General features: G+C 47.5%; 2 protein-coding genes across 3 annotated transcripts in view; one reads left to right on the forward strand and one right to left on the reverse strand.

The window, feature by feature from the left end:
* The first annotated feature begins 514 nt into the window (after positions 1–514).
* On the forward strand, positions 515–8,015 carry LOC117962634 (pregnancy-specific beta-1-glycoprotein 11-like). 2 transcript variants are annotated; one of them, XM_059011125.1, is made up of 13 exons: positions 515–1,493; positions 1,970–2,044; positions 2,512–2,862; positions 3,701–3,967; positions 4,584–4,862; positions 5,024–5,128; positions 5,655–5,722; positions 5,875–5,979; positions 6,284–6,391; positions 6,499–6,612; positions 6,959–7,066; positions 7,190–7,303; positions 7,759–8,015. In XM_059011125.1, the coding sequence occupies exons 2-13, from the start codon at positions 2,005–2,007 to the stop codon at positions 7,810–7,812; spliced, it is 1,713 nt and encodes a 570-aa protein (XP_058867108.1). In that variant the 5' UTR covers positions 515–1,493; positions 1,970–2,004; the 3' UTR covers positions 7,813–8,015. The 2 variants fall into 2 exon arrangements, with proteins under 2 accessions (XP_058867108.1, XP_058867109.1); XM_059011126.1 differs by lacking the exons at positions 6,284–6,391; positions 6,499–6,612 and having other exon boundaries at positions 1,017–1,493.
* A 358-nt stretch (positions 8,016–8,373) lies between these two features.
* The window catches only part of LOC117964905 (nectin-2-like), a 31,675-nt gene continuing 20,166 nt past the window's right edge, over positions 8,374–19,882 (reverse strand). The window contains exons 6-9 of the mRNA XM_059011103.1: positions 12,546–12,684; positions 11,948–12,011; positions 11,413–11,457; positions 8,374–10,726 (exon numbers count right to left, since the gene is read on the reverse strand). Coding sequence (XP_058867086.1) covers positions 10,493–10,726; positions 11,413–11,457; positions 11,948–12,011; positions 12,546–12,684 — 482 coding nt within the window. The 3' untranslated portion in view covers positions 8,374–10,492. The remainder of the gene's footprint in view (positions 10,727–11,412; positions 11,458–11,947; positions 12,012–12,545; positions 12,685–19,882) is intronic.

Below are 19,882 nucleotides of genomic sequence, written 5' to 3' on the forward strand. Positions count from 1 at the left end.
TAAACTGCATGCTAACTTGACATTTCCCCAGGCGGTTCCCTCATGGCTACCCGGTGCCTTTAGCGTGTTTTTTGAATGCGCTTTACCATACCTCTCTGGGCTGTACCGTGATTTCACTGGGACGCATTGGTCATCCTTTACAAGCGGAGCTCCTGCCGTGTTTGGATCCTCTGCTGTCCTGATCAATTGAACCAGGGGCGTCCCAAGTGAGAGGAACGACACAACCACCCCCCACCCCCCGCCAAAAAAAACCCTCTAGGAAAAAATAAAAATGTTTAGTAAGAGGGCTCAAGTTCCTGTTTTTGTAGATTAGAGAGAGAGAGAGAGAGAGAGAGAGAGAGAAGGAGAGGGAGAGGGAGAGGGAGAGGGAGAGGGAGAAAGAAAGAGAGGGAGAGAAAAGGAGAGAGAGCAAGAGAGAGAGACAGACAGACAGAAAGAAAGAGAGCAAGAGAGGGAAGGAGGAAGAGAGGGAGAGACAGAAAGAGAGAGCAAGAGAGAAGAGGGAGAGGAGAGGGAGAGAGAGAAGAAAGAAAGAAAGAAAGAGCAAGAGAGAGGGAGAAAGAGAGAGAGCAAGAGGGAGAGAGACTGCATTTGTAGAGACAATTCATGCAAGTAACACTGAAATCAGGGGACTTTTTTACCTGAAAAAAGAAATAAGGACCAGGGGTCACAAATGGAGATTAGATAAAGGGGCATTCAGAACAGAAAATAGGAGGCACTTTTTTACACAGAGAGTCGTGAGGGTCTGGAACCAACTCCCCAGTAATGTTGTTGAAGCTGACACCCTGGGATCCTTCAAGAAGCTGCTTGATGAGATTCTGGGATAAATAAGCTACTAACAACCAAACGAGCAAGATGGGCTGAATGGGGCCTCCTCTCGTTTGGAAACTTTCTTATGTTGTTATGTTCTAAATCCAACTTTAAATAAGTCCAGACGCACATCATACTAAGTCCTATTACAGTAGATTTTTGTTAACTACAGAAAGAACATTTCTTTTGAAAATGCCTGTTCCTTATTCTGGGTAAATGAAAATGCATGGATGCAATTCACTGGAATGCATTGTACGTGTGTAATTCTTAAACCTCTCCAGGACCGTGACTGATTGGACACCAGTAGACTCTCCCAGATGTGGGGCCCACCTCGCTTCATGACTGGAGTGGCGTTGCCTGTTTAAGAGAACAGGTGTAGTCTCTCCCTGCCAGAGGAATAGAACCGGTTTGTCTTCTCCAAACCACCGCCCTGTTGAATGGAAGAGACCGGAAACCTGCGGAATAGAAACACAGTCCGCGGGGGAACAGGGGCAGCGGACCTACCTTCAAATACAAGACTTGCGCTCGGAATCTGAAATTCAGAGAGACACCCAGCCTACAGATTACCTCCAAACCACACACACGCACACACACACACACACACACACACAGAGTGCAGACAACACTGACAGAACAAAAACAGACGCACTCCCCACAGTGACAGAATGCTCTGAGGAGAAGAGGTGAGTTTGTTTTCACTCGTTCTCAGAAGGGCTGCGTTTAAACTGTGCTGTGTGTTGTTGCTTTAAGTTGTGGGAACACAAAACCTACTTTTTCAGGAACAGTGGCTTGAAACCTGGTTCCAGGAGACCAGAGGGAGCCCTAGTTTGAGGTTTGCTGTATCAAACCCCCAAAGTCTCCCTGCCTGGTGCGCCGCGCAGTGGCCTGAAACCTAGTCTCCTGCAACCAGGTTCCAAGCCACAAAGTGATGGGGCAAGGGTCCTGTTTTTTTGGGGGGGGGGGGAAAGAGGGTGCCTCTGTATGTCCATTGTAGGATCTTAAGGCTTGATAACACAATCCATGTTTTATTGCGATTGGAAACTCTTTATTGTCATTTTTAAATCTCTGGCGTATCGCTTTCCTTCCGTTTCACTTTCTTTTTTTTCCACTTTCCCCCCCCCCCGTCCTGGTGAAATGCGTCTCTTTCTAATCGATACAGAACGACGCGGTGGCAGTGATGCGACTGGCACAGAGATGACAGCCTTCCTCCTCCCTGCTTTCGTTCTAATCAGCGGTGAGCGAGCGGGGCGCACCCTGCGTTCCTCGTTTTTGTTTTCTTACGCAGGGGTTTTTTAAAATTTTGTTATCGTGTGAAGATTAAGCAGCTATCAAAGCCTCGTTTGACTGAAAGGCTGTAGCGAGCGGATCAGGTTCAATCCCCGCGCAGGAACCTTACAATGGAGGCTGTGTGGTCCAGTGGTTAAAGAAAAGGGCTTGTAACCAGGAGGTCCCTGGTTCAAATCCCACCTCAGCCACTGACTCATTGTGTGACCCTGAGCAAGTCACTTAACCTCCTTGTGCTCCGTCTTTCAGGTGAGACGTAGTTGTAAGTGACTCTGCAGCTGATGCATAGTTCACACACCCTAGTCTCTGTAAGTCGCCTTGGATAAAGGCGTCTGCTAAATAAACTAATAATAATAATAAATAATAATAAGCGGTCCGGTTTAACTCCAGGTTCTGCCTCTTCTCCTCTTCCTCCAGTCGTCTCCTCTCAGTTCCCGGTGGAGATCTCTTTCCCCTCGGAGGTGGTGCAGGTCCGGACGGGGCAGATTTCTCTCCTGGCTGTGAAGACCCTGTCCCTCTCCGAGGTGCTGACTGTGTCCTGGGCCTCCCCATCGGGGCAGACCCTGGGGGTGTGGGTCGGGGGGCAGGTGAGCCCGGTTCTGAACGAGATCGAGCAGTACCGCGGCCGGCTCAACATCGCCGGGGATTTCTCGCTGCGGCTGAAGGATGCCGCGAGAGCCGATGAGGGGGGGTACACCATCACCGTGGACCCCAAAGCCAGCACTGGAGTGACCAAGAACAGCAGGGTGATCCGGCTGGAGGTGTTCGGTGAGTCTTAACTGCCAGCTGTGTTACTATCAGTAAGGATGAGAACAGCAGCAATACAGAAATACAGTGCGTTATGAATGAGGGTTTAATCGGGAGAGTCTTCAGGTCAGCTTTGTAATAAATCTCCTCCTAGAGGCTGATGAGTTAATAACGTCAGCGTGAGACCCTGTACTTACCTCTCCACAAAACTCACTCTTCAGAGTCAAACAGACATATTAACTGATAAGAGAGAAAGGATCAAACAGACATATTAACTGATATAGAGACAGGATCAAACAGACATATTAACTGATAAGAGAGACAGGATCAAACAGACATATTAACTGATAGGAGAGTCAGGATCAAACAGACATATTAACTGATAGGAGAGACAGGATCAAACAGACATATTAACTGATAGGCGAGACAGGATCAAACAGACATATTAACTGATAGGAGAGACAGGATCAAACAGACATATAAACTGATATTATTATTATTATTATTATTATTATTATTATTATTATTATTATTTATTTCTTAGCAGACGCCCTTATCCAGGGCGACTTACAATTGTTACAAGATGTCACATTATTTTTACATACAATTACCCATTTATACAGTTGGGTATACTGGAGCAATCTAGGTAAAGTACCTTGCTCAAGGGTACAGCAGCGGTGTCCCCCACCTGGGATTGAACCCACGACCCTCTGGTCAAGAGTCCAGAGCCCTAACCACTACTCCACACTGCTGCCCTATAAGAGAGAGGATGACTGGACATATTATCTGATATCTGCCCAGCGTTGATTACGCTGGTGTGTGTCTGTCCTGAATCTTTCTCGTGTCTCTATATTCCCAGATCCCATCCAGGACGTCTCTATTTCCTCCCCCTCTCCGATCCTCCAAGGGGACAACGTCACTCTCACCTGCCGCTGGTCCCAGGGGACGAAGCCTCAGGTGACCTGGGGACTGGGTGGGGCCGGGCTGACCCCCGACCCCCACGTCGCGATCTCCGGCAGCGTGCTGAGGATCTCCAGGGTGGGCCGAGAAGACGCCGGGAACTACACGTGCAGAGTGACCAACGCCGTGAGCGCAGGAACGGGCTGGACCGCCCTCGACGTCAGCTGTGAGTCTGGCTGTGGAGACTCCCCTTCCACATACAGGACCGCAGGGGGCTCAAACTCCAGTCCTCGAGGGCCGAGGGGTCTCCTGGTTTTCATTCCAACTTACGCTCTCAGTTAACGTCATGGATCAAATTTCTGTTGGTTCAATTGGACGTATTTTACAGCTGACCATTAAAAAAAAAAAATCACTTAAGGTAAACATTTTGAAGCGTGTCCAATTAATGAAATAATTAGACCGATTTGAGTAATTGAGAGCTCGGGGGTGGAACGAAAGCCAGGAGACACCGCCCCCCCCCCCCCTCCAGGAGCTGAGTTTGACCCCCCCCCCGGTGTGCAGGATAGCTGTCGAAACCTTCTCAGTCATAGTCTCCACATGTCGGGTCATTAACAAATCATTAAACCCTACAACCGTCACCATAGACATCCCAGCTCTGGGTCCCTATCCAGTTAGCAGTGCGATCCCTTGTGGGTGTTGCTGTACTGAGAGCTTCATCATACACCAGAAACTCCGGTATTTTACATCGAGAGCTTGGGTTGACCCTGCAGGTATTATTATAACGTTTTGATTGGGTGCTCCTGTTTCGACGCTCCGTTCTGATTGGCCTGCTTCCCTTTCAGACGGGCCGGACCTCCCTTCGGTCAGCCGGGCGCTCCTCTCCGATTGCGTGAGCGAGGGCGACGTCGTGGAAGGCAGAGCCGTCAGCCTGTCCTGCGTCTCCGTCTCCAACCCTCCCGCCCGCTTCTCCTGGGCGCTCAACGGCCGCCCCGTCTCCTCGGGGAACGCCACGCTGTTCATCCCAGCGGCGTCCCTCGATCAGGGGGGACAGTACACCTGCACGGCCTCCAACGCGGTCACGGGGAGATCGGCCACCGCCTCCACGGCAGTCAACGTTGTCGGTGAGCACCTGGCGCGTTTTTATCAGGGTCCGTTCGACGGCCTCTGATCCAGTTGAGAAAGCCTCGTCTTGGGTCAGGTCTGGATTCAAGCTACCTCTTCAAGGAATTGGTTTCCAAGTCCTGCTGTGCTGTATCTCAATGCGCTGTGCCGTCTTCTCCAGGGCACTGTCTCAGCGGTGGCACGATAGCTGGCATTGTGATTGGCTGTGTCGTCGGACTGCTCCTGCTCCTCCTGCTGGTCCTACTGCTGCTGAGGTGGAGAAAAGGTAAGAGAGTCCAGAAAACATTTGGGCTCTAGCGCCTTCATCAGTGTGACTGATGCTAGAAGAGACCGAGTCAAGCAGACCAGCGTTTGGGCTCTAGTGCCTTCATCAGTGTGACTGATGCTAGAAGAGACCGAGTCAAGCAGACCAGCGTTTGGGCTCTAGTGCCTTCATCAATGTTATTGAAACTAGAAGAGACCGAGTCAAGCAGACCAGTGTTTGGGCTCTAGCGCCTTCATCAGTGTGATTGAAACTAGAAGAGACAGAGTCAAGCAGACCAGCGTTTGGGCTCTAGTGCCTTCATCAGTGTGATTGAAACTAGAAGAGACCGAGTCAAGCAGACCAGCGTTTAAGCTCCCTTCCTGCACACAGTTGGAAACTCAAAGAACAGCAAAGCTAGCAAGAACTCAGTACACATCTTGTTAAAGGTAGAATAAAAAGGGATCTAAAAACAAACAAACAAACAATGATTCTCTCGTGTCATTCGCGATTTTTAAATTCCAATTATTTTTTCACGTTCTCTTTGCAGGAGACCACTGGCTGAAGGAGAAACTTAAACGAACAAAACCCAAACCTACCTTGACTCCACTCCCCAGGGTAAGAGTAGAACCCTCCCCTCTCCTCCTATCCCATCTCTTTCCCCTCTCCTCTCTGTCTTGTGGGGCTCTTCCTCTCCTGTCTCTCCCTAAGTTCCCTACCTCTCTCCTTTCTCTCCCCCACCCTCACTCTCTCCATCTCTCTCGTTTCAGCCTCACGGGAGTGCGAACATGCCTCCTCTCCCCCCTCCGGTTCTCACGCGCTCAGAGGCGCCCCCTGTGGCAGCCCCGCCTCCCTACAGGAGCCCCTGGTCCCAGGTGAGTATCGTTACTGATTAGTCACAGTCTGACCCCTTTCTGGGTTTATCACAGATACAGTTACCCCATAGATACGGTCTCCCTCTCCTCACTCTCTCTCACCTTCCTTTATCACTTCTGGTCTCTCTAACATGCCCAGCCTCCTTTCACCTCTCCCCTCATCTCTCTCTAATCTCCTTCCCCCTACGTCTAATCACCCTTCCCCTCTCCTTTCCTGTAAAATCTCTCCTCTTCTCCTCAATCTCTCCTTTCTCTAACCTCTCCTCTGCTTCCCTTCTCTCCACGCTCCTCTCTCTCTCCTCAGTCTCGTGGGGGTGTGAACGAGCTCCCTCCCCCGGTTCACCAGACCGCTCGGAGCTCAGCGGCGCCCCGTGTGGACCACACCCCTTCCTACGGACCCCCCAGATCCCATGTGAGCATGTTATTCTAACTGTTATAAAAACAACAGCGACAAATACAAACTGAAATCACACATCGTGCTTTTACAAACAATAACTGCAATTCTCTCTCTCCTCTCAGCGTCGTCACTGTGTGAACAACCCCCCCACCACTCCCCCTGTTCACAGGACCGCTCGGAGCTCAGCGGCGCCCCCTCTGGCGCTCCCCCCTTCCTACAGGAGCCCCAGGTCCCACGTGAGTATCATCCTCTCTCCTCTCCTCCTCCTCTGGTATGTTCATGATGTTCAGTTGTTCTGAGGGATTGTAATAATTCCTCTCACATGGTGTCTCTTGAGCCTGCTTGTAATTGCAATGAGAACCATGCAGTGTTTGCAAACCACGTGAAAAGGTCAAGGGGACAACAAGAACTGTATAACCTGCCTCCCCCTCCCCTCCTCTCTCTTCAACCCTTTCTCTAACCTTCCCCTCACTTTCTCCCCTCCTTCACTTTCCTCAACTCCCTCCCTCTGTCATCCTTCTCTCTAACCTGCCCTCTCCACCTTCTCTTCTAAACATTCCTCTACTCCCTCTCTCCTCTCAGCGCCGTGGGGGTGTGAACGAGCTCCCTCCCCCGGTTCACCGGACCGCTCGGAGCTCAGCGGCGCCCCGTGTGGACCACACCCCATCCTACAGACCCCCCAGAACCCATGTGAGCATGTTATTCTACCTGTTCTAAAAACAACAGCGACAAATACAAACTGAAATCACACATCATGCTTTTGCAAACAATACCTGCAATTCTCTCTCTCTCTCTCTCTCTCTCTCCTCTCAGCGTCATCACGGTGTGAACGACCCCCCCACCCCTCCCCCTGTTCACAGGACCGCTCGGAGCTCAGCGGCGCCCCCTCTGGCGCTCCCCCCTTCCTACAGGAGCCCCAGGTCCCACGTGAGTATCCTTACTGTACTGGAACTTCAAGGAACCAGTCGTTTTTTTTTTTTCACTCTGCATCCCTTTGCACACCCACAATACCAGCTGGTCTGTTGTATTGTGACCAGTCCCTGTGTGGACACAATCAAACCTTTCCAAACAAAAAATAAAACACTCCTCAGATCTCTTGAGCGGGTGTTGAAAAGTTGCTGGAGTCTGTTGGTCTCTGTGTGTGACTGCGTATCTGTTTGTCCGTCAACGCACAGGGTGACCACATGACTCCACGTGCACCAGCACAGTTCAGGACAGTTCAGGCTTTACAATTCACACCCCAGTGCATTGTGGTACATTTTACCTGTCTTGGGTACCTCTCACAGCAGGACTACACTTCCCAGAATGCACCGGGGGTGTATTTGTCTGTGGCTCTCTTCCATCCGTCTGTTTGTGCGTCATTCCCGTCTCTCTTCCCACAGCGCCCCCCGCAGGCAGCACACCCCCCTGCAGGAGGGCATGACCAGGCAGTTTGAACCATGGAGCCCGATGGAGAGCAACGACCTTTATATAGAGTCACTTCTTACAGTGGTGATCTCAAAAGAATGCCGCTACTCTGAACAGTTTTCACTTCTCAACAAAATATTTTTGATTCAGTGTATGAATAAAAATTTCTATAAATTAATGTATTTAATCCATTCATAAAACTAATTTTTAAGATGTATATGGAGAGAAATATATATATATATATATATATATATATATATGTGAATTATATTTGCACTTTAAAATAAAATAAATATTCTTGAATTTCTACCATGAATGTTATATTGATTTTTTTTTTTTTTCATACCGACTGAATATCGGGTGTGAAGATGCTGTGACTGAGTTCGGGTCATACAAGGTTCATTTCTGCCTCTTCGTGTCTGTAGAAATACCAAAACAGAATGAATGAATCCAGTGAGAGACGTTTTAGACTCGAGGTCTTTCTCCGAGTCTTCAACTGATTTAGCGTCTTCATTTAGAAGTCTTTTCTGGACGGTTGTAAACAAGCGCGTTGAAACGTTTGTCCTGGAGACCGAATATAAACACACGCGTCACAGCTAAAAAAAACTATTTATTTAAAAATACAGTTAAAAAAACACAAACATCTTATAAAATCAGTAGTAGCTATGATAAGACACCAAATTAAAAACATAATAAAATTTTAAAAATCAGTCATTTTTACACCATAACCCGATTTCACTGGATCTAAATCCTGAGCAGCTCGCACATTCAAACCCGAGCCCTGCGGGTTTGATTAGAAACTTGCCCCTCACAATGCTGTCCGTCGTGTAGTGCTGTGAGCCGGGCAGAGCCTCTCTGTGCTGCACGACACGACAAACCAGCGAGAACGATACAAATCAGCGAGAACGATACAAACCAGCGAGAACGATACAAACCAGCGAGAACGATACAAATCAGCGAGAACGATACAAATCGGTATGAAGCGGTCATGTAGTGACTTTGCCTGCTGTGGCCGGGCAGAGCTGCACGGTTTCAAAGCAATGAAACTCGCTCTCAGATTCCGATAGAACAAATACTCATTTAAAAACAAACAAACAAACAAACGCAGGGATCGAAATAAATGTCAGTGGTTATGGATTTAGAGTTTAATAACTTAAATTTGAGAGATTTGTAGTGTCACACAAAGGGAGCGTCTCTCTAGTAAAAAGAGCTTCAATGTCTTCGGGCCGCGGAACAGGACAGTAACAGGCAGAGTTTAGGAACTTTTACAAAATAACAAAAACTAAGAGAGTTCTCCAAATCTTAACAGACCCTTCCCCCTTTTCAGTAGAACGCAGTGGTCAGCCAGCTACAAAAAAGTGTCTTGGATCAGCAGTTTGGTAAAAGGCTTAAAAATCACCTTTGTAAAAATAATTAGATGTTGGGTCCGATTTCCCTTCGTGTTAAAGTTTCGATTCGAAGCCTGGTCCAATCGCCGATTCAGACTATAATGATATTAACAGCTCCGCACAGACAGCTGGGTTTCTCCAGTTACATCACAGACAAACTGAAAAGCTGACGTCTCTACAAACTTGGTTCAGGGTCTGGATTTTCACATTTATTTTTAGTTCATTTTTTATTTAATTTTTTATTTTAAAAAAAGCAGTCCCTCTAGAGCTGTCAAACACGTCTTCTCTCTAAGCACAGCTGGAACACCAGAGTGTAACCGTTAAACCTGCCCCCCCTGCAACACATACTGGATAGACGTATAATCGTTCCATTAGTGCTCCGTGCGGTCTGTTCAAGCAGGACACTTTCAGTCAATAAGATTTGACAGATCTCTTACAGCTCCTGACAAACAGCACCCCCCCCCCCCATATTTAAAAAAAAAAATACTGACATTCAAAAATTCAGTAAGAAAGAAAATAAAATTAGTGGCATGTGTTTTTGCTTTAGTGTCTTATTTCGCATGAACTTGTCTAAGGGTTTGCATTCAATTTCTTACAGAATCATTTCTATGTACAACCAGCAGGGGGCGAACTGAGCTATTTTATGTACATCGAGGCACAGAGAGAGAGACAGAGAGAGAGAGAGAGAGAGAGTGAGAGTATGACAGGGCAGAGAGACACTAGGCTTTAATAATTTTCACAGCTAAAATATTCACCTGGAAGGCAGGTATTTCAAAAAAGGCAGGTATTTCTTGAGTTATTTGAAAATTTTGGATATTCTCGAATTGAGTAAAGCACGATGAGGAGAAGGATCTCGTGGGTTTTCTCGGTAGGAAAGTGGTTTAAATCCTTCTCATGTCCCTCTTCCTCGAGTGAGCATTTCGCAGTTGGTCTAATCCCTTGCGCACGACCCAGCGAGAGCGGCTCTCTGTGTTATCACGCCGAAAGCCCTGGGGAGGGACTTGCAGACAATGTGGTTAAGCAGCTGTAAACTGGGCCTTGAATTCCACACCCTTGGAGCACGGCATACTTTTAGATGGCAGGGTAAGGATTAAAAACAAGTCCAACCGCCACACAGCAAAACATTTCTGCCAATGCCTTATTCAGCGTATATCATGGAGGGCTGCTTAAAAATAAAACAGGACAGTAATATCCACTTAATTTGAATTAATTTGAAAAAAGAAAAAATAGTCTAATCCATATATCTGTGACAAGGAGAGGCGTGGCCAATGACATCACAAAGCCCCCGCCCCTAGCAGGGAGGAGTCAGGGTGGGTGTGGTCTAGACGTACACAGCCGGTGACATCATGTAGCCCCGCCCATCGTGGGAGGAGCCTGGCTCCGGGTAGCTCAGCTCATTGTAGATGGGGTTCGTCTGCTCCAGATAGTCGTCCTGCACAAGGGCACTGCGCTGGTAGTTCTCCTCTTGGCCACTAGGGGAGCTGTAGCCCGGGGGCCCGGAGCTGTTGTCTCTGAAGTGTGCCTCCGCAGGGTCATCGTAATAAGCGTCTACGTCCTGGGATGATAAAAAGCAGAGTGAGCCGGAAGAGGTTACAACTAGAAGTTCAGTAAGAGACGTTCCCACTAGAAGTCTCTCTCAACGTCTTCAGAACCAATTACGTTTCTTTTGAAGACACTGAGAGAGACTTCCCGTCGACACGGCTGTCGCTGAATTCAGGAAGTTTCTTGTAGTATTCCTGAAAGAGAGTTTCCCCAGCCAAACTCTGGAATTCAGAGTAAAATCGATGCTTCTGAACCCGCATGCTCTTGTATCCCATCAGAAAATACCCGACGCCTGTCTGAAAAAAACACACCTCCGCTACCTGTTCAGACCGATCTCTGGATCCACCCCTCCTGCTCTGCGCTGGACTCACCTGACCTCAGCACCACGTCACTGGATCCTCAGCTGATGCACTATCCTTGCACTACAATGTCATTGTAGATCTAACGCACTGTAATCCTAAGTTGTTGCCTCCCTAGTTCACATTGTATTCTAGTAGTATTATTATTTGATCTTATTGTAAACCATACTGTATTTCAATACAGATTTTGCATTGTAACCCTGCACTGCCCTGTAACACCCGGAAGTCGCTTTGGATAAAAAGGCATCTGCCAAATGAATAAACGTCTACTTGAGGAGTTGATATTACACAGACAGCCGGGGTCCTGGAAGCCTGTGTTATATGATTGAGTGTCTCTTACCATGGCATTGATTCTGGAGGGAGCATCCACATGGAGTTTATCAAGCTGCAAAAGACACAGGAAAGGGTTTTTATACAAGCGGGTGGAAGGGCCTGTGATGCACAGAGCTGACATCATCATCATCATCATCATCATCCTCTCTCTCCACCTTTTATCTCCACTGCAGCGGAGCCTGCAATGTCTCAGAAGAGAAGTCTGATCGCACCGCGTGTTAAAAACATGCTTACAAAAGAAAAGAAATTCTGAATGAAAGTGTCTTAAATTCAGCTGGAAGTCTAAAGGTTTTGGTCGTTGAATTTACGAGGCGTCTCTCAGCGTTTCTGAATCAAAAATCGAAGAAACGCTTCTAGCGGAAATGCCTGTGGCTGAGTGCGATCATTTTCTTGTGCTGTTTAATTCAGCTGAAGACACACAGAGAGGCTTCGAGTCGAAACGTTTGTCGTTGAATTTTCAAAGTTACCGTTTCTGAATTTAGCACCATTGAAACGGTTTTAATAGTTATGAAAGAAAAAAAAAAAAAAAAAATTCAACTCACTGCTTCTGTGGAGCCCCCGGTCTTCTTGGGAGGGGGGGGCCTGTAGGAAGGAGGTCCCTCCACACTGCGAGGGGGGGGGGGGGGGGGGGGGGAAGAGAGTGTTAACATTGCCAGATTACACACAGACACTCCCTCAAACGACTGGTAACCTATTCACACCAGCTATAGAGTGCTTCATCATTCAAACACATGGCTGGACAGAGTAACACACACACCCCCAGTACAGACACTACCTCGCTGGTTCAGACAGACAGACAGACAGACAGACAGACAGACAGACACTACCTCTCTGGTTCAGACAGACAGACACTACCTCGCTGGTTCAGACAGACAGACAGACACTACCTCGCTGGTTCAGACAGACACTACCTCGCTAGTTCAGACAGACAGACAGACACTACCTCGCTGATTCAGACAGACAGACACTACCTCGCTGATTCAGACAGACAGACACAGACAGACACTACCTCGCTGGTTCAGACAGACAGACAGACACTACCTCGCTGGTTCAGACAGACAGACAGACACTACCTCGCTGGTTCAGACAGACAGACAGAGACACTACCTCGCTGGTTCAGACAGACAGACTGACACTCACTCGTCTCCGTTGGTGCGGTTCTCGCGTTGTCTCTTGATCACCATGACGATGGTGCCTATGACCGCAAGGATGATGATGACAGCGATGATCCCGCCAATGATGCTGCCCGTGGCTGCCCCCTTCATCGGGAGACGAGAATCTGAGAGCGAGAGAGAGAGAGAGCGAGAGAGAGAGAGAGAGAGAGAGAGTGAGTGTTTAACAAGGAGGGAAAAGTGGAGGGAGGTTTTAATAAGAAACACCGTAGTGTGTAAAATTGGACCATCAAACAAGCAAGGGGAGAGGGGGAGAACATTCAATTAAAACCAGGAGAAAGAGAGAGAGAGGGGAAGGTGAGAGGTCACTAAAAGAAAGAGGGGAGACAGACAGAGGGTCTGTACCCTCTACAGCCAGAAGAGGGCGCTGTGAGCTCACCACTGCACCACTGTGCCCGGCTCTGCAACAGCGGTGTGTTCTGCAGGCGAGAGTCCGTGCAGCAGCTTTCAACCCGGGGAGGAAGCGTGTCCACATGCTGCCTGCCAGCATGGACCCTCAAACACACTGCAATCCAGCACACTGCAATCCTGCACACTGCAATCCTGCAATCCTGCACACCGCACCCTGCAGTAAGCCACCCTCTACAGCAGGGCGATGCAGCTGGCAATAGTGAGTACTGCCAAGGGGAGAACCAGCCAGATTGGAACCCAGGCCTCCAGAGGAAGGTGAAAGGCTGGTCTAGTGCATTAACATGAACCCGCTAGCGCCACCTAGCCCCCCAGATTGGAACCCAGGCCTCCAGAGGAAGGTGAAATGCTGGTCTAGTGCATTAACATGAACCCGCTAGCGCCACCTAGCCCCCCAGATTGGAACCCAGGCCTCCAGAGGAAGGTGAAAGGCTGGTCTAGTGCATTAACATGAACCCAGCACACTACGCAGCCCCACAACATAATTGTTACAATTGTGATGAGTTCTTCAAGGTCATAACTTTGCAAACAACAGACCCACAAAAACGTTCCTTGTGCAACAAACCCAAATTCTACTAGAAAGCTGAAACAGAGAAGCCGATAACCAGACAAAGAAACGCTTTGTGAATCCCGTGCACGTCAGCAAGTCCAGAAACAGAAGTCTGTCTTATCAGGGCAGGCCTGGGAAATAACTTCTCCTTATGTGTGAAGCAGCAGCTCCACAGCATGACCTGAATGAAACCTGCTGGAATAACGTGGAACTATTCTGGAGATGTGGGGTGTGTGTGTGTGTGTGTGTGTGTGTGTGTGTCAGGGTGTATGCGCAGGTATTCTGGAGATGTGGTGTGTGTGTGTGTGTGTGTGTGTGTGTGTGTGTCAGGGTGTATGCGCAGGTATTCTGGAGATGTGGTGTGTGTGTGTGTGTGTGTGTGTGTCAGGGTGTATGCGCAGGTATTCTGGAGATGTGGTGTGTGTGTGTGTCAGGGTGTATGCGCAGGTATTCTGGAGATGTGGTGTGTGTGTGTGTGTCAGGGTGTATGCGCAGGTATTCTGGAGATGTAGTGTGTGTGTGTGTCAGGGTGTATGCGCAGGTATTCTGGAGATGTGGGGTGTGTGTGTGTGTGTGTGTGTGTCAGGGTGTATGCACAGGTATTCTGGAGATGTGGTGTGTGTGTGTGTGTGTGTGTCAGGGTGTATGCGCAGGTATTCTGGGGATGTGGTGTGTGTGTGTCAGGGTGTATGCGCAGGTATTCTGGAGATGTGGTGTGTGTGTGTGTGTGTCAGGGTGTATGCACAGGTATTCTGGAGATGTGGTGTGTGTGTGTGTGTGTGTGTGTGTGTGTGTGTGTGTGTCAGGGTGTATGCGCAGGTATTCTGGAGATTTTCCGTCACCCAAATGTTTTCACTTTAGCTCGCTATTGTACTTGCAATGTTTTATTAATGGCACTTATGTTCTGTCTAATGCCTGTCTAATGCACGGCTTTATAATGCAAGCTACTCAGCGCATTAGCTAGCAGATCATTCTGCAGCCCAGTGAAAGCCCGCAGCACTTTGTGTAAAGACACAGAACATCATTGATCTTAAATCATCACGCATTATACCTGCTGGCGCACAGCAGCAGCCCACAGTCACTATATGGGAAGGCAGAAATCTGGCAGTGGCTAGACATTCAGGAATCCATTATCAGCAGCAACTGCAACCAAGTTCAGTATTATTACAGTATAGCAGTCCTAAACAGTGTTCAGTATTATTAATAACTAGAACCGCTACAGAAAAACACAGGATTTGATATTACTAACTAACGTAACAGTTTGGTATTTTAGTACTGTTAACATCATCACTACTATAATCGCACTGCAGCTGCAGCAGTGTTCAGTATGATTGTAGAAGCGGTTTTATCTGTTATGTCCTGCCCCCAGTTTCTGAGTTGATAAGGGGATGGTTTACTGTCAGCTACACTGTATTTAAATATTAAGCTTGCATTGTAACCCAGTACTGTTCTGTAACGCCTGCAAGTCGCCTTGGGTAAAGCGGTCTGCCAGATAAATGAATAATTCCCTTGACTGCGGTTCATACTGTAGGTTTTGATTATGGGATGGCTGACGGTCCCCCCCGCCCGCCCACCCGCTGCCCTTCACATTACTATCCCAGTTCAGATCATTATGAAAGGAGTCACTTAGAGGCTTTAATCCAAAGAGACTTACAGAGACTAGGGGGGTGAACTCTGCTTCATCAACAACTGCTGCTGCTGCTGCAGAGTCACTTCCAATAGGAGCTCGGTTCTAAGTCTCGTCCGAAGGACGGAGCACAAGGAGGTGAAGCGACTTGATAATAAGCTCCTTTCTTGAACCCCTGGACCAGCAAGCCTCCCATTAACAAACGCCTCATATAAAATATGCGGCTGCAATTTAAATATTATACATATATGTGCATTTAAAAAGCTAAATAACTGTGCAATAATAAAAGCACAGCCATTGAACTCAAATGCAAACCACATTAGTGTACAGAACCATCTCATCAAAAGAACAAAAAGAATTCTCAATGCCAATCAAATTACTGAAAAAAACGAAATCAAAAAGCGCTGCGGATATTGTCCGGAGAGAGGTGGAGAAATCAGAAGAGCTTGCTGCTGGATATTTATCCACGGGACTCATTTTTGACACAGTTCAGACCAGACTGCAGCCTTCCCAGTTTGGACTGGCTAGCGCTGCAGTTTACAGATCCTCTGCACACCCCCGCGCATGCATTTACCGTGTGTCGACTTCCTGCTAACCTGCGCGGACTGGAATCGTCTAAACTTGAGTAACCTTGGCACGGTCATGAAGCTTATTTGAAATAGAAAGTGAAATAGAAAGAGAGAGGGAGAGAGAGAGAGAGACACTCCCTCCAAACTGGAATGGTAAACATTGTGACCGAAACTCAAACATCTCTCCCATTCCTGTTTGTGTAACAGTGAGGGACTGGAGCAGTCAGCTGTTTTGCTTTCTAGGTGTCAGTGAGAGGGACTGTAGTGCTTGATGAAGTATATTCACACGGGCGCGTATTTCCTGCGGCTTTTGAAGCCATGGTGTAGTAATCCAGGGCTCGGGGAGTCACTCAAACCCTGCTTGATCTCTCAGTGGCCACCAGACCTCCAGCTGGCTTCTAAAATCACCTTCAACCAAAATCAGATGCTGAACTAATCCAGCCGGCTTACACACGAGGCTTGGCGGGCCAGTGGTTAAAAAAAAAAAAGGGGGGCTTGTTGCCAGCTTTACGATTTAGTAGCAACCCACTCTGGATTTCAAACAGCCTACAACAGAAAGGGTGCAGGTGGCTTGCTTCTGAAAGAGCTGCTAACCAGACGACGCAGACCATTACTCTGAGAAAGGAACTTCGGCCGATCTAGCCTGCATTACCACGTCTACGGCAGGGAACGAGAACGCAAGAGCTCAAAGCCTGATTCCGTATAGCCATTCGCTTCCTGGTTTGGTTCTCGGATGAATTCCTTGTTGGGAATTGAAAAACAGGTTTGCTGTCTGCAGGAAACCAGCTAGATTGGTTTACAAACAGCCCTCGATGCACCTGTCAGCAGACACCGCAGCGAATAGAAGGGTTTCAGCGTGGATCGAATCCGGAGTTAACCCTTCCACTCCTGGTCTCTTCCAGCCCTCTTCGAAACTATTTAATTGAAGGCTTGGTGGTTAGAGAAAGGGGCTGGATACCAGGAGGGTCAAATCCCGGCTCAGCCGCTGACTCCCTGTGTGTGCGACCCTGAGCAAGTCGCTTCACCTCCTTGTGCTCAGTCCTTCGGACGAGACGTAAAACAAACGAGCTCCTATTGGAAGTGACTCTGCAGCAGCAGTTGATGATGATGCATAGTTCGCCTCCCTAGTCTCTGTAAGTTGCTTTGGATAAAAACGTCTGCTAAATGACGAATTCAATACAGCTAGGGCTTGCTTAAATCACAGGACAGTGAGTAAACATCATATTCTCTCAAGGAGACGCGGGTAATCTCAGTTGACCCTCGACTATATTTGAGAAAGGCTGTTCTGTCGATGGTTGATGGTTGATTCAAGCTGCACTACCCATGAAACATTCTGAGGACTGGGAGAGAAGTGTTAAACGTGTCTAATTAATCAAATTAGACTAAGTAATTGAGAGCTCAGGGGTGGAACGAAAGCCAGAAGGCACTGCGCCCCCCCCCCACCTCCAGGAACGGAGTTTGACCCCCCCTGCAGTAAACGGTAACAAATTCCCCAACGCACACACACACACACACACACACACACACACACACACACGTGCTTGCATACAGTCACTGTGAAACGGGCAGGGCGCGGTTCTCAGTCCTGTCTTGGCACCTCTCCCGAATTGTTCACTGGGGTGTCATTTCACCCCATAGAGGGGATTTCTAAACAGAGGGAACTTTGGGGCTTTTAAAAAAAATAAAATAAACACAACAGTGCAAGCCCGCTTATTAACATCACCTGCTACTACTGTTATTATTAATATGAGTCATTTCACAGACCTTTTATCCAAAGTGACTTAGAGATTAGGGGGTGAACTATGAATCATCAGCTGCTGCTGCTGCAGAGTCTCCTCCAGATAGGACCTCCGTTTCACAGCTCATCTGGAGGTTCTTTCCCTTCCACCCAAATTACAATGATGTGTTTTCTGTGGCTCGCAAACACAGGAAGTTCGTTAACGCTTTCACGCACAGCCACCTTTTATGGGGATGGATTTTTTTTTTTAAATGAGAAAAGGCTTCTAGTCTTTCCAGTTAAACTAGCAATTGTTACTGGAAAGAGGAAGTTCTCTTCTCTAAAACAGCTTCTTCAACAATAGCCAAGGGGAAAAAAAAAAAAAAAAAAAGTATTTTTTTTTTTTTTGTTAGTCCCTCTCCAGTTTCCAAATTTTTTTTTTCACAGCCCAATTCTCACGGATTTCATAACCGCAGTATCAAAACGTCAGTAGCTTGAAGCTACTCTTGAGTTTAATGAGACACCCCCATGCTCGTTACCCACAGACTGTGGCTAAACAAGTTTGTAAACAAAACAGTTTCTTCTTGTTTCCATAACCCTGATAAAGGCACTAGAGCCCAAACGCTGGTCTGCTTGACTCGGTCTCTTCTAGTTTCAATCACACTGATAAAGGCACTGGAGCCCAAACTCTAGTCTGCTTGACTCGGTCTCTTCTAGTTTCAATCACTGATGAAGGCACTAGAGCCCAAACGCTGGTCTGCTTGACTCGGTCTCTTCTAGTTTCAATCACACTGATGAAGGCACTGGAGCCCAAACGCTGGTCTGCTTGACTCGGTCTCTTCTAGTTTCAATTACACTGATGAAGGCACTAGAGCCCAAACGCTGGTCTGCTTGACTCGGTCTCTTCTAGTTTCAATCACTGATGAAGGCACTAGAGCCCAAACGCTGGTCTGCTTGACTCGGTCTCTTCTAGTTTCAATCACACTGATGAAGGCACTGGAGCCCAAACGCTGGTCTGCTTGACTCGGTCTCTTCTAGTTTCAATCACACTGATGAAGGCACTAGAGCCCAAACGCTGGTCTGCTTGACTCGGTCTCTTCTAGTTTCAATCACACTGATGAAGGCACTAGAGCCCAAACGCTGGTCTGCTTGACTCGGTCTCTTCTAGTTCCCACCTTTAACACAGATTAGGGCACTAGCTGTAATATTTGTGTACGTGACTCAAGTTTCCTAGAATATAAACTTCCCTTTGTAGAGTTCTAGAGGGAGGGACCACGGTACACCAGTCAAAATGCAAGTCTACTTGACTTCTAATAAACGAAGCCCGCATTTACACGGTAAACCGCGCAAGCAACTGCGCGACTATCTGGTGCAGTTCGAGTGGAAACAAAGACAAAATAACCTAAAAATAAAATAAAATAAATCTTAAAGTATAAAAGTGAAAATGCTAACGCGAGCGAGACGTTGCAAAAGGAAACCGCAACCACAAGCCAGCTCCTATCTAGGCGACAGAAACGGAGCACTGAACTTCAGACAACGAGATCAATTAAAATCGTACCCCCCCCCCCCCCCCCCCCCAACCTCGAATCAAAACCACAGTGCTCTGTTAGACAGAGGCACCACATCCTGAAAGCAGGGGCAGGCTCTAAACGGTACAAGACACAAGCACTAAAAGCACTTTGACATCTCATCCTGTGATTCTCCAAGAACAATCGAACACAGAGGATCCGTCGACAAACGAACCTGGTCCTAACCTTCAACGCGCAAGCAGCTTAAAAAGACAAGGGTCTGTGAAATGTGAACGAAAAGGTAACACTGCTGCTGCTGCTCGATCCGATGATCCGAATCAAGCTCTCCACTGGACAGGGTCTTTGATGTTGAGCAGGCTAGTTTTCCACTGCTTGGGTTCGTTTGGATTGATGCTCAAAAGCAGCGATCATCACAAACCCAGCCACCAATGTCACCACTATTCAATAAAATTAATAAAGTCAAAAAAACAAATGCTGCGTTTTACAAATCTGAAAGCTTCAATCAAATCAAAAAACAATAGAGAAGACATGCTATTGAAAAGAAATACACACACATTTACAATATGTCATATTATATACATTTTATTAGCACTCTGTACAAGCTTTTGAGATATTACAGACAAAAAACAGATTAGTTATTAACCACAAAAAAAATGCAGAAGTCATCTCGATTTTATGCATGCCTGTCAGTTTCAATGAGATGAAGCAGAATTTTTTGTTAATTGATCATGGAATCAGCCATCTTTCAGAGTGAACAGGAAACCAGCTGAAACAGTATCTTTCTCGTGCCTTCCTGGTTTCACACACGCATACAGTTCAGTTTCTTCTATAAACAGAATACAGGCACCCACAACAGAAGAGGCTTCGACAGTGAAAACCGAGACTCACAAAAGCACATGGCATTC

Source organism: Acipenser ruthenus, chromosome 41, assembly GCF_902713425.1.
Source record: "Acipenser ruthenus chromosome 41, fAciRut3.2 maternal haplotype, whole genome shotgun sequence".
NCBI lineage: Eukaryota > Metazoa > Chordata > Actinopteri > Acipenseriformes > Acipenseridae > Acipenser > Acipenser ruthenus.

What these genes read in the sequence shown, in the direction of transcription:
- LOC117962634 (XM_059011125.1), top strand. Translation starts at nt 2,005, where the DNA reads ATGACAGCCTTCCTCCTCCCTGCTTTCGTTCTAATCAGCG. An exon ending in GACCGCCCTCGACGTCAGCT is followed by an intron (nt 3,968 to 4,583) that starts GTGAGTCTGGCT and finishes CTTCCCTTTCAG; the next exon opens with ACGGGCCGGACCTCCCTTCG. An exon ending in CCTTGACTCCACTCCCCAGG is followed by an intron (nt 5,723 to 5,874) that starts GTAAGAGTAGAA and finishes CTCTCGTTTCAG; the next exon opens with CCTCACGGGAGTGCGAACAT.